The 14,270-nt window shown below is 40.7% G+C and overlaps 3 protein-coding genes and 2 non-coding genes across 5 annotated transcripts; 4 read left to right on the top strand and 1 right to left on the bottom strand.

Annotated features, from left to right (window-relative positions):
* Positions 1-4: 4 nt before the first annotated feature.
* On the top strand, positions 5-3,370 carry LOC117398857 (zinc finger protein 883-like). The gene is made up of 2 exons (XM_033997949.3): positions 5-751; positions 1,925-3,370. The coding sequence occupies exons 1-2, from the start codon at positions 187-189 to the stop codon at positions 3,085-3,087; spliced, it is 1,728 nt and encodes a 575-aa protein (XP_033853840.3). The 5' UTR covers positions 5-186; the 3' UTR covers positions 3,088-3,370.
* Positions 3,371-6,389: 3,019 nt separating this feature from the next.
* trnay-gua (transfer RNA tyrosine (anticodon GUA)) lies at positions 6,390-6,477 on the top strand. Its single transcript is given in 2 exon segments — positions 6,390-6,426; positions 6,442-6,477. It is a non-coding gene; the product is annotated as a tRNA-Tyr (tRNA).
* Positions 6,478-6,807: 330 nt separating this feature from the next.
* Positions 6,808-6,879, bottom strand: trnad-guc (transfer RNA aspartic acid (anticodon GUC)). Its single transcript has one exon. It is a non-coding gene; the product is annotated as a tRNA-Asp (tRNA).
* A 793-nt stretch (positions 6,880-7,672) lies between these two features.
* Positions 7,673-11,856, top strand: LOC117398875 (zinc finger protein 180-like). Its single transcript, XM_033997970.3, has 2 exons — positions 7,673-8,571; positions 9,518-11,856. Exons 1-2 carry the CDS (start codon positions 8,136-8,138, stop codon positions 10,510-10,512), a joined length of 1,431 nt encoding a protein of 476 aa, XP_033853861.3. The 5' UTR covers positions 7,673-8,135; the 3' UTR covers positions 10,513-11,856.
* Positions 11,857-13,141: 1,285 nt separating this feature from the next.
* On the top strand, positions 13,142-13,623 carry LOC117967183 (histone H2A-like). Its single transcript, XM_059012442.1, has one exon. The coding sequence runs from the start codon at positions 13,177-13,179 to the stop codon at positions 13,558-13,560; it is 384 nt and encodes a 127-aa protein (XP_058868425.1). The 5' UTR covers positions 13,142-13,176; the 3' UTR covers positions 13,561-13,623.
* The last annotated feature ends 647 nt before the right edge of the window (positions 13,624-14,270 follow it).

The following is a 14,270-nucleotide window of genomic DNA, read 5'->3' as shown; positions in this document are numbered from 1 at the left end:
GGTGAGAGGAGACACGCTATCGCAGTTTCAGAGCGCAGCTCGTTCACATGCTGTGCTCAGTTTAATCAACAACTATTCGTGTTCAAGACGATCGCTGATAGTTCTGTAAAGATAACAGCAGACTGCGAGGTTTCCAGTATAGACAGTCTTCCTCAGAGCATAAGAAAAGCCGCTGTGTTTGTATTAATGGAAGAGGCGAGAGTGAGACGCGTCTCTGAAATGAAAGAAGAGATGGATATCTGCGCATCCTCCGCGTCTCTCCTTGAGGAAGAACTCGCCTCTGCTATCGAGCCTGCAGTGAAAGCGGCTGTGCTGAGCGTCATGTCTGCGTTAGCAAAGTTCGTGGACAGTAAATGTGCAGTTTTCAATCTCAGACTGGACGAAAGAGACCAAGAATTTGAAAGCGTGAGATTGCGATTGGAAATAGCGGAGAGCGAGTTGAAATCAATACGAGACGGAGAATACACGAACACTGCCGAGAAAAACTTCACCCAATCTCTCACAAACACTGAAACACAATACCACGGGAGCGACAGTATTATTGCTCACGACCTGCCGGCGCGGGATTTCTCCACTCTTCCAGTTAAGACAGTCAGGGATCCGGTGCGTGCAGTCCACACCGCACTGAAAAACTCCCGGGTTTTAATCCAGGAGGATGGAAGCTATTCCGAGCAGGACCTGCTGATGCGAGGTGATGACTCTGAACAGAGAGACCACACAAGCACAGCGGGGTGGAGAAGAGCACTGAAAGGTAAGGAGATCATATTTCAATCTATCAGCTCTCACTGTTCTGTTCACACAACGTTAACAAGGAGGGAGGGAAAGAGTAAACAAATAGTCCTACTGAATGTGACCTGCGAATTCAACACCATCGCGGTTATAAACAGGTCATATCATTATTTAAAATAACACCAAACTTGACAGTTTTTGTAAAAGTAAAACTTGTTTTACTTAAACAAATGTATCTGGATATAAAAAAATAAAAAACAAAATTCAAGGAAAAAAACAGTTTAAAAACTATTTACAGAAATATAGCCCTGTACTATACACGGGTTGTTGTGTTTATATTTCTGAAATAGGCTACTGTTTTTGAATTAAGCAATTCAGTTTAAAAATTAAAGCTGATTATTAAACCTATGCATTTCTAGAACAATTGTGACTTTAAAACTTCAATAATTATTATTATTATTTATTTCTTAGCAGACGTCCTTATCCAGGGCGACTTAAATTTGTTACAACATATCACATTATACAGATATCACATTATTTTTACATAGAATTACCCATTTATACTGTTGGTTTTTACTGGAGCAATCTAGGTAAAGTACCTTGCTCAAGGTTACAACAGCAGTGTCCCCCACTGGGGATTGAACCCACAACCCTCCGGTCAAGAGTCCAGAGCCCTAACCACTACTCCACACTAATATTGCAAACTTTGTAACTGCAATAGTAACATTGTAAAGTTCAAATGTGAACATACGTCATTTCCACTTCCAGGTCGTAAGTGAATCCCTTCTGTGTATACGGAAGAGTGATTTGAGTATGTTGATGCGATAATGATTATTTAAGCGTCTGAACAAAATAATGTTTTATTGCCTAAAGTTCTCCCCACTGAGGCAACTTGCACACTACATATCCTCAATAGATAATTGCCTCCACTTATTATATTTCAATTACAAATCCGTCCCACTGATGCAGTGTTACCCCAAATATTATCAATTTATTACCAATGAGGAATGATTGGGTGTCACGATTGTTCTTCATTTTACAACCAAAGTAGTTTGTGCAAGAGTGGCAGCTCAGGATCTGAGGGGCCAATTCAACACTCCTCACATTATAATGACAGGTTACTGGATGTGCAATCTAGAATGAACCCAGTTTATGATGTAGATTTTACAGTGTTTCACTCTTCTCTCTGACACAGGTCCTGCAGAGAGAAATGCTCTCCCTCATGCTGAGGAAGGGTCGAAGGCAGAATCAGTTCCCATTCAAGAGGAGCTCTTTGACCAGGAATGGTGCAGGAGTCCAGAGCAGGCTACAGAGCTGACATCTATTGAAGGGGAGGAGGAGAAACCTGCACTAGATCCTGTCCACATTAATGAAGAGATCCCTGGAATTGAACCGGTCATCATTAAAGAGGAGGTTCTTGAACTTGAATCTGACCCCATTGAAGAGGGGGGTTCTGACCACTTTGAAAAACTGCAGCAAATTCACATGGGACAGAAACTGCATCTCTGTACTGTTTGTGGGAAGAGTCTCTGTACATCAACAGAGCTGAAAAGACACCACCGAATTCACACAGGAGAAAGACCGTACTGCTGCACTGAATGTGGAAAGAGTTTCAATACCTCTACAGATCTGAAAAGACACCATCGCATTCACACAGGAGAGAAGCCGTATTCCTGCACTCAGTGTGGGAAGAGTTTCAAACAGTTACACCATCTTAAAACACACCAGCTAATTCACTATCGAAAGAAACTGTTTCACTGTAGTGGATGTGAGAAGAGTTTCACTCAGTTAGAAACCCTTACATTGCATCAGCAAACTCACACAGGAGGGAAACCTTATAGCTGTACTGAGTGTGAGAAGAGTTTCAAGCAAGCATCACAGCTTAAAGCCCACCAGCTAATTCACACGGGACATAAACAGTATCCTTGTTCTGACTGTGGGGAGAGTTTCATTCTGTCTACAGACCTGGAAAGACACCAGCAAACCCACACAGAAGAGAAACCTTATAGCTGCACTGAGTGTGAGAAGAGTTTCAGTCAAGCATCGCAGCTTAAAGCCCACCAGCGAATTCACACGGGCGAGAAACAGTATCATTGTGATGACTGTGGGAAGAGTTTCTTTCTGTCTGGAGACCTGAAAAGACACCAGCAAACGCACACAGGAGAGAAACCATATAGCTGTGATTTCTGTGGGAAGAGTTTCACCCGTTCAGGAGCACTGACAGTACATCAGCGAATTCACACAGGAGGGAAGCCGTATAGCTGTGAACACTGTGGGAAGAGATTCAATCGGACAGAACATTTGGTGTCACATCTTCGAGTTCACACAGGGGAGCAGTCCGCTCACTGCGCTCAATAAGAGAGATTTTATTTTCCACTCCCAGTTGTAAAAGCACACAGTATCCAGACACTTCACTAGGAACAGTAGCACTGTGCCTCCATCACAAGATGACTCAGTCTAGTGGAAGCGGAGAGTATATAAGACCCTGAGATGCAATTTGACTTCTTGATCCCTTTGTCAAAATGAACTTGTTGTCTTCTGATCCCTGGTTATTCAAATGTAAATATTGGGAAGGACTTGTCTGATGTTTTGCATGGGTGTATATTATAGTTTCATGAATACAAGCGTCATTTAATTCATACTTACTGAGCCTGTCTATCATATTCCATAACCTTAAATAATATTCTAATGACATTTTTCTTTTTCTTTGGTGTTCCTGAATGAATAGCTAATCATCTCCACTTTGATGTTCAAGCCATCTTGTAGGAACGGAACAGGTTAATGGATTCAACATGTATGTCTGGAGGCCTAGTCTCTATGGCAAGCAGAAAGATAAGGATTGTAATAAAAGATGAAAAAGGGAGTAGTCTAGCTTAGTAACCATAGCAACACCAATAAGAGAGGCCCACAGGCTCAACCGAGTTTGACTCCCTAGAAGTGCCAGGTATTGCAGCTAATTCAATATAGTTGTTGTGAGCAATGGGAGATATGGTAAGATTGGAAAACCTAAAGGACAACCAAGAGGCTGTCTTTGTCTTTAGGGTCAGAGAAAAGGGAGCTTGCTTTCAACTTCTAGCAAACACCACGAATGAATAAGTCAGAAAAAGGGAGCTTCCCTTTAACATCTTGGACTGCAACTACCCACTTAAATAACATGTCAGAGAAAATGGAAAGCAGCATGTGACATAGTAAACATCTAGAAACACCCAATAATGAATACAAATGAAGACTCAATGGCTGTTTAAAAGACATTAAAATATAAAAAAGTGAACTGCCTGGGATTGTCATGAAAGAAGAGGATAACTAATGATTAAACAATTAATTGACTGAATGAACTTACTGAGAATGGTCAATTTTACTGGAAGAATTTACAGTTTGCTAAACAAAGACTGAAAGGGGACACTTTCCTAATTAAACTGAAGAGTAGAAAGATTTACAGAAACTATACTTGGGGAATTACATAAATGTATATTTGCAGAAAAGCTGATAGTGGTGTAAGGTAAAAATAGTGTGTGTTATATTTAGTTTTCTTACAAAAGAAAGTAGTTTTAATCTTCAATGAAAGTGAATCACAGCGAACAGCTAGAATAATTGATCTATGAACTTGAATAAGGGGTGCTGAATCTTATCTTCCTTAAAGAACCGGTGAATGGGTGTTAAAATGATTTTGTGCCGTGATTCTAATTAAAGGATATATATATTTAACAACTGATGGATAAAGAATTAAGAACGATTTCGTACTATCCTATTAATTAGAATTCACAAAATGTATATGAATTTATTTACTCACTTATCCTGCTTGCTTATTATTATTTATTTCTTAGCAGACGCCCTTATCCAGGGCAACTTACAATATCACATTATTTTTACATACAATTACCCATTTATACAGTTGGGTTTTTACTGGAGCAATCTAGGTAAAGTACCTTGCTGAAAGGTACAGCAGCAGCATCCCCACCAGGGATTGAACCCACGACCCTCTGGTCAAGAGTTCAGAGCCCTAACCACTACTCCACACTACTGCTTCTTAATATAAATATATTCATATGATTATATTATGAATATAATTGGCTCTTACAGGACAGAAGTTCACGTATTGTTTTCACCTGTAATTGACATTTACACTGAACTGTTGCCTAACCATTATTGGTTGTGACATTAATGTGCTGATTTATGATATTTTGGTAGTAACCTTCTTTTCTACTTCTGTACCATATCTTATTTGCAAAATGTGATCAAATGTATAAGAGATATAACAGCATTGCGTGTTTTATTGTACAATTGTTTCCCGGTGATCTTGAGCTTGTTTGGGAGAAATTTAACTGAGTTAAACCATTACACACATTCATTATTTTAATTGGGGATCTAAACACCCATTGTCCACCAGTCTCACAAGGACAGTGTGGTTCCCTATTTGTTTAGGAATATATACTGACTTACTGTGAGGCTTCTATGGCCCCTTACTCACTAAATATTGCATTATCCCTGAATAGATCATTACTGGCAATGCAGAATGACTGTGTGGGACAATTTTTCATTTTACAGCCCTGAATACCATCCAGCATTACTGCTTATAACAAAGTAATTGTTGCTTGCCAGTACAGACATCTATTGTATTCTGAACTACAGTGAAGATGTCTGGAAGAGGAAAGAACGGCGGTAAAACTTGTGCTAAGGCAAAGACTCGCTCTTCCAGGGCAGGACTGCAGTTCCCATATATTAATGCTTTATTAATATATACCGTGGATATTGTCACTGCTAGAGGCGCAGCCTCGTACCTGCAACCAACCAAGCAGTGACAATATACACGGTAACCCGCGCCCTCAAGCCCCGTAATGATTTCATAAAACTGATTTACTAAAGTAAATATAAATACATACAAGACAAATAGATCGTTTCTGAAGATGTATTAAGAAATTTGAAGCATAACCTTCCGCAACACAAAATAATTCCTATGAACCATTGATACTCATGGAAGATTTTTCTTGATTTGAGTTTCAATTTTGTGTTCATAGACATTCATCTGACTGTCGCCGTTAACTGTACAATTCCTAAAGTGACTGTCAATTGTCGCAGAATTTTTTCTCGCACATCAATGTTAGAGTTCTGTACCTCAGTGTGACGGTTTCATTTTTCTTTGCTTTTGGGACACTTGCAAATATGAGCCGATGCAGCTTCTATTTCTTCCCATTTATTGATGGCCATCGTTGCAAACAGCTCGAAAGTGATTTCCTTCAGATGTTTATTCCACGACTGCCAGGTATTTTGACAGGGTTTTCTGTTTTTATTTTTATTTTTTTTACTACCGTTATTTCAATAGGCGCAGTGATACAATAGTGCCACGGGTCTAGTAATTTACCCAACAGTTACTATACCGGGGATTATATCACGCCTTAGAACCATTGATTGGCCAATCAGCATGCAGCATTATAACAATCCGTTTTATAATAGGGTTTAAAACTCTGCGAAACATTCATATGTATCGTAATTTTTTGGTACACATTATCCTCCGTAGTCTGTCATAGCGAAGTAGATGTTGTTCATTTATAAAGTGTCTGCATTGAATAGTCAAGTGCGCCCCCATGTGTCTGTAATGAGATGTACAACACGCTAATGCGCTACTGATACATACAGTCTGGCCGTAATCGATTAAAGACCTGCCTTCGATAGCTCAGTTGGTAGAGCGGAGGACTGTAGTGGAAAAGCACGGGCATCCTTAGGTCGCTGGTTCAAATCCGGCTCGAAGGACTTTTTTTTTTTTTTTTTTTTTTTTAATCACTGTTTTATCACAATATCTTCAATGGAGAGTCAAATTTCACTAAATTATACAGCGATTTGAGGCAAGATGGCTGACACAGGGAGACAGTTTCTTAGCTTCCTCGATGTTTGTTTGGCTGAAGGTAACAGCGCCCCCAGTGTTGAGTATGCTTTTCTCTTTACAGAACGAGCCCTTTTCAGTTTTGTCGTAATGTCCAATTGAAGGTATTTTTTTTAATATTAGTAACATTTTACTAGACCTTCTTGTAAAGTTCTTATGTTATAAATATAGATTAGAAAAATAATAAAACAAAAAAGTTTCTCCCCGTCGGGGAATTGAACCCCGGTCTCCCGCGTGACAGGCGGGGATACTGACCACTATACTAACGAGGAGGAGATATATAAACTAGGATTCTGAAGGTGTGTAATTCACCGAATGAATTAACAGCTGTGCATATGTGTGTAGAATCTAAATATGCAGCACTGCCCTCTGAAGCTCTCAAAACAACTTCTGTGAGATTGTATGTGTTGTATTGCTTATTGAACAATACACGACACCTTCATTGTAAGAGCCCCCCCCCCCGGTTGTAACATCATTATTAGGTCTGACGTCACACGCAGCTTCGAGAGAAACGCCGTCTCTAAACCGTGAAGCGCTTGAAAACACAACACCAATCCCTAATACTCGCAATGCAGTATGACTTCAAAGTTATGACTTTAAGGCTTTGACACTATTATTTATTGATTTCATTTGGTTTTATTTTACTTTATTATTTCTTTGATCACCAGTTGTCATGACAACAGGCTCGTTTATTTATGTAGTGCTTATTTGACGGTAATAAATAAACACAACTGTCTAGGGATGTTTTTAAAAAAACTATTATTATTATTTTACATCTCATTAAATTATGTGTGTGTGTGTGGAGATTAGATAAAGGGGCATTCAGAACAGAAAATAGGAGGCACTTTTTTACACAGAGAATTGTGAGGGTCTGGAATCAACTCCCCAGTAATGTTGTTGAAGCTGACACCCTGGGATCCTTCAAGAAGCTGCTTGATGAGATTCTGGGCTACTAACAACCAAACGAGCAAGATGGGCTGAAAGGGGCATCCTCTCGTTTGTAACCTTTCTTATGTTCGTATGTTCTGATGAGAAGCTGTCGTTCGCCTCCGCTAACGAAGGGGGCAGCAGTAGCTCTAGTGGTTGTTTGCATTACGATTAGCAGGTCGTGATCTCAGCTTCGTGTCTGTGCTTCACAGCGGCAGCTACTTACCCGCAGTAAAGCTGCGACGGAATTTGTGTGGGCGGGGCTGAGTGACGTCACGCAGGGTCCTTGAGGAACACGACCAGTGCCTCCATGCTTGCAGACTTGAGTTGACTTCATATTCATCCGACAGACAAGGACCAAACAAAACGCAAGACGGTTATGCGGTTCTATCCCAAAAACCGGGCCTGTCATACCTCAGAAAAATTGTACGGGTATTGCCAGAGTTGAAATTGACCTCATACCTTATTTACAGCAGATACCATTCAGTAAATTACTCAAAACTGTTGTGTGCAAGCTGATAGTTCTGTATTTACAGTGTAGGAGGTTTCCATTATAGACAGTCTTCACCAGAGCACAAGAAAAGCCGCTGTGTTTGTATTAATGGAAGAGGCGAGAGTGAGACGCGTCTCTGAAATGAAAGAAGAGATGGATATCTGCGCATCCTCCGCGTCTCTCCTTGAGGAAGAACTCGCCTCTGCTATCGAGCCTGCAGTGAAAGCGGCTGTGCTGAGCGTCATGTCTGCGTTAGCAAAGTTCGTGGACAGTAAATGTGCAGTTTTCAATCTCAGACTGGACGAAAGAGACCAAAAATTTGAAAGCGTGAGATTGCGATTGGAAATAGCGGAGAGCGAGTTGAAAGCAATGCGGGACGGAGAATACACGAACACTGGCGATAAGAACTTCACCCAATCTCTCACAAACACCAATGAACAATACTGCGGGGTTGACATGGATGTCCTTCATGTCCCCGAGCTGCAGCAGGAAGAGCACAGATTGGTCCACACGAGGACAGCGGAATGGAGACACACAGTGGAAGGTAAGCAGATATTTAATATAGCCGCACTGCTTTCTTCAGGAATGGGATAAACTGCTGGCAGCAGCCTTTAGGAGATTCTTACTGGTACTGTAGTAAAAAACGTTAACACAGTAACGTCTTTCCGATGTTAACGTTTAGCTCGATCTACCACCATGCTTTGCGGCAACGTTACAAGAGAACCCCAAATCTGTGTCTGTTACGTCACCTTGGAGACCCCGTACAGATTGCTGCCTGTATCCTACTGGCGCGACTCTCGCGTCAATATAATACTGCTGCACTTGCACTCGGTACTCGTGGGAAGCCGTAGATAAAGAGGGCTGCGCTGAACTGAGTGTCTCTTGTGCTGTAATTCTTTCAGTGCGAGGATGTGTTTTATTACCATGATGTGGGATATAAACAAGCGGCCGAACTGCAATCAAACATTTCTAAAAACATGCTAATCAAATGATTGAATGGTATTGTATCTAATTAAGACTCAGTACACACAACTGTAATGCTCTTAGTAATTGCTTAAGTTAGTAATACAATAATGGAATATTGTTTAGAGGCAACACTTACTCACACGTTCTTGTGTAAGACAAGGAGATGACAGTAGTGGTGTTAACATCGCCTAGGAAGAGCTTTATAGTAGCAGCAAGTAAAACACGTGAAGCTGTTTCTGATGACAAAGGCATGTTAGTAAATAACAAGGAAAACACGTTTCTGAGTGCAATGATATTGTGCTGAACACCTAGATTTTGTGGTAGGACCTGACATATGATTTTATTTTAGTAACATTTCAGTTCTGTGATATTGTGTTATCAGCAAAATACATCTCAGGATCCACCAGAACACACTGAGGGTAGCACTCCTCACATGATAATGACAGGTTACTGGATGTGCAATCTAGAATGAACACAGTTTATTATGTAGATTTTACAGTGTTTCACTCTTCTCTCTGACACAGGTCCTGCAGAGAGAAATGCTCTCCCTCATGCTGAGGAAGGGTCGAAGACAGAATCAGTTCCCATTCAAGATGAGCTCTTTGACCAGGAATGGTGCAGGAGTCCAGAGCAGGCTACAGAGCTGACATCTATTGAAGGGGAGGAGGAGAAACCTGCACTAGATCCTGTCCACATTAATGAAGAGATCCCTGGAATTGAACCGGTCATCATTAAAGAGGAGGTTCTTGAACTTGAATCTGACCCCATTGAAGAGGGGTGTTCTGACCACTTTGAAAGACTGCAGCAAATTCACACAGGAGAGAAACTGCATCTGTCTCTTGTATATGGGAAGAGTCTCTGTACATCAACAGAGCTGAAAAGACACCACCGAATTCACACAGGAGAGAAGCCGTATTCCTGCACTCAGTGTGGGAAGAGTTTCAAACAGCTGCAACATCTTAAATCACACCAGATAATTCACCATCGAAAGAAACTGTTTCACTGTAGTGGATGTGAGAAGAGTTTCACTCAGTTAGAAACCCTGACATTGCATCAGCGAATGCACACAGGAGGGAAGCTGTATCACTGCACTGACTGCGCAAAGGATTTCAATACAGCAGGAGAGCTCAAAATACACCAGAGATCTCACACAGGAGAGAAACCGTATCACTGCACTGAGTGTGAGAAGCGTTTCAAACAAGCGTCACAGCTAAAAGCCCACCAGCGTATTCACACAGGAGAGAAACCGTATAGCTGTGATTACTGTGGGAAGAGATTCACTCTGTCTACAGACCTAAAAAGACACCAGCGAATTCATACAGGAGAGAAACCTTATAGCTGCACCGAGTGTGAGAAAAGTTTCAATCAAATATCCCACCTTAAAGCCCACCAGCGAGTCCACACAGGAGAGAAGCCGTATAGCTGTGATCACTGTGGGAAGAGATTCACTCAAGCAGGAAGTCTGACGTCACACCTTCGAGTTCACACAGGGGAGCAGTCGACTCACTGCGCTCAATAAGAGAGATTTTATTTTCCTCTCAGTTGTAAAAGCACACAGTATCCAGACACTTCACTAGGAACAGTTGCACTGTGTCTCCATCACAAGATGACTCAGTCTAGTGGAAGTGGAGAGTATATAAGACCCTGAGATGCAATTGGACTTTTTAGAGCATAAGAAAGGAGGTTACAAACAAGAGAAGGCCATTCGGCCCATCTTGCTCGTTTGGTTGTTAGTAGCTTATTGATCCCAGAATCTCATCAAGCAGCTTCTTGAAGGATCCCAGAATGTCAGCTTCAACAACATTACTGGGGAGTTGGTTCCAGACTCCCACAATTGTCTGTGTAAAAAAAAGTGCCTCCTATTTTCTGTTCTGAATGCCCCTTTATCTAATCTCCATTTGTGACCCCTGGTCCTTGTTTCTTTTTTCAGTTTGAAAAAGCCCCCTAGGTCAACATTGTAAATACCTTTTAGAATTTAGAATGCTTGGATCAGATCGTCGAGTAGTCTTCTTTATCTGCATATGACATGCCTTTTAAACCCGGGATAATTCTGGTTGCTCTTCTTTGCACTCTTTCTAGAGCAGCAATATCCTTTTTGTAGCGAGGTGACAAGAACTGAACACAATATTCTAGATGAGGTCTTACTAATGCATTGTAAAGTTTTAACATTATTTCCCTTAATTTAAATTGAACACTTTTCACAATATATCTGCGCATTTTGTTAGCCTTTTTTAACAGCTTCCCCACATTGTGTAGATGAAGACATTTCTGAGTCAGTGTCTCCCATAAGGTATTTATAATGGACATTTATATTTCCTGCGTGCAGTACCTTATACTTTTCTCTATTAAATGTCATTTGCCATGTGTCTGCCCAGTTCTGAATGCTGTCTAGATCATTTTGAATGACCTTTGCTGCTGCAACAGTGTTTGCCAAGCCTCCTATTTTTGTGTCATCTGCAAATTTAACAAGTTTGCTTACTATACCAGAATCTAAATCATTAATGTAGATTAGGAAGAGTAGAGGACCTAATACTGATCCCTGTGGTACACCACTGGTTACCTGGTGCTGGGGCTTGCTCACTAAATATATTGGTATCCCTGAATAGATCATTACTAGCAATGGAGAATGACTGTGTGGGACAATTGTTCTTCATTTTACCCCAAAACATGTTTCTGTAATGATGACAGCCAAGAATACCATCTTGCAGAACTCCTTACAATGAAGAAATTGTTCTGTCATTGTTGTATAATGTATTTAAATACAGATATTGCAAACACCTGGATTATTTAGTCATAGATTCAAACATATGTACCAAGTAAACTTCTGTATGGCACTGTATGACTCTTCATATTACATATAATAAACAATGTTAACCATAAAATTAATCATAACATTAGTATTTCTGTTCGTAAATGCTACAAAATGTACATATATGTTATTTGAACCTTTCATTCGTTTCCATGAAAATATAGGTCTATGGTATTATAGATTCTAAATAGATTAAAATGGTTCTACAATACACCTTTAGTTTTTTAAGGACAAAACGTATTTAATTTATTTCTTAAAGACTGCACTGGAAAAGTAGTTATTTATTACTTTACAGTAGAAGCTTAAACTACATTTTCATGTCCTGTTCTTGCCCAGGAAGGGAATGGAAAGTGTTCATACATTCTTTATTTTTTCATACTGATATTCTAAGAGGGTCTGTGCCAGGGTAGCCATATAGCGTATTGCCAGACCAGAAAGCTGAGTGAAAAGCGGGTTGGTGTGCCGTTTTTATTCATACAAAAATAAAATAAATATTTAAACAAAAACAACACTCACAAAACAAAATAAATATTTAAACAAAAACAGATCTCGACCACTGACGCCAAAATAAACAAGTACCGTGCTGGTGCTTCCAAAACGCATAGCAATTATTATCCCTTTCTTTCTTTCTTTCTCTCACGTTCCTCCTGTCGAACACTCACCCTGAACACGGGAACAGACGAGTTTATAAACACGTTCACCTAACAATTTATTCATTTTTCTTACTTGTAAATCTTACAGATGCAGAGGAGGAGCGGATAGGGTCACAGGGTTCCTATAGGAACAACATTACCAGTTCAGTGTCATAGTTATCCACATTGACTACAGCTTCTAATCCTAGAAATGTATGTCTAATGCTTCTTGCAGTTAAATATAGACTAATCAGTACATGAACATTAGCACCAATTTGGTGGCACTTTGTTGTTTGCTGTGTAGTTTGTAGTGTGTCTCCCCCTGGCACTGCGTCCCTTCCTGTTCAGGTGCAGCCAGTCCCACCTGTACAGGCCATGCCCTGTTGAGAAGGTTCCCCAGTGCCCTATAACACTCTATCTGTCTGGCTGGGGCAGTGTGGTTTTAAACACTTCAGAACGGTTACATTTTGTTACACTGTATTCCAATTTAAAAATGAGCGCCAAGACGAAAACAAAAGACAAACAGCAGAAGAACAGCGCCAAACCAGAAACAGCGGGAAGGATATGATACAGCCAATCAGAGACAGGCAAATAAAATTCTGCACGCCCTCATTCACTGTGACGTCTTTAACATTATAATAAGTTTTGCACTGTTTTGTCCAATCACGAATGAGTCGGTGTGTATAAATAGCAGGAGAGCAGACGAACATTTATTATTGAGATATTTTAAATTACAGTGAAGATGTCTGGAAGAGGAAAGACCGGCGGTAAAGCCCGTGCTAAGGCAAAGACTCGCTCCTCCAGGGCAGGACTGCAGTTCCCAGTCGGCCGTGTCCACAGGCTGCTGCGGAAGGGAAACTATGCTCAGCGTGTCGGCGCTGGAGCCCCTGTCTATCTGGCCGCTGTGCTCGAGTACCTGACTGCTGAAATCCTGGAGCTGGCCGGGAACGCCGCCCGGGACAACAAGAAAACCAGAATCATCCCGCGTCACCTGCAGCTCGCTGTCCGCAACGACGAGGAGCTCAACAAGCTGATGGGAGGCGTCACCATCGCTCAGGGCGGAGTGCTGCCCAACATCCAGGCCGTGCTGCTGCCCAAGAAAACTGAGAAGCCAGCCAAGAAGTAAATCACTCGGACGCCGCTTTTAAGATCTTATAAAACCCCAAAGGCTCTTTTAAGAGCCACCCAATTTTCTATAAAAGCGCATCGAATCTGTTTCTGTTTACTGTGAATAATACCGAATGGTGAGAACTGAAGCAATGAATCGTGTGTGTGTGTCAGTGCAGCGTTACCATGTCTCTGTCTGTAGCGATATCAAACACAGGCTTTGCTGCAGCGGCTGTAGCTGACGTTCCCCACATCAATGCCACGTTCTTTGCAAAGAAACAGTATGATACAATATCAATTCAGATTATAGTTTTTAATGGGGCTATTTTCTTTAGTCTCAAGGGTACGTTTTTTTAGTATGATTATATTTTTAATGGATCTATTTTTTTAGGGTTAAATAAGAGCAGAATAAATATGCTTTATTTTGCTCTTATCTGCCCCCTATTTTACTGCATTTAATCCTGTACCTCAGAATATTGTAATCTGCCAAGTGTTTAATCTGTAGTATTTTGTACTTAATCATATCCTGATGTAACTATCACTACTTAATCATATCCTGATGTAACTTTCACTATTATCTGCTGTATTATTGAATTGTGGTTTGTCACACTTGAGAATTATTGTATTTCTTGTTCTTATTGTATGACTTATATTGTAACACTTGAATGTATTTGTATTTGCTTGCGATTGTAAGTCGCCCTGGATAAGGGCGTCTGCTAAGAAATAAAT

The sequence above is a fragment of the Acipenser ruthenus genome, chromosome 44, assembly GCF_902713425.1.
Source record: "Acipenser ruthenus chromosome 44, fAciRut3.2 maternal haplotype, whole genome shotgun sequence".
Taxonomy (NCBI): domain Eukaryota; kingdom Metazoa; phylum Chordata; class Actinopteri; order Acipenseriformes; family Acipenseridae; genus Acipenser; species Acipenser ruthenus.
The sequence above is the reverse complement of the archived record's forward strand: the minus strand, read 5'-3'. Positions and strand labels throughout refer to the sequence as shown.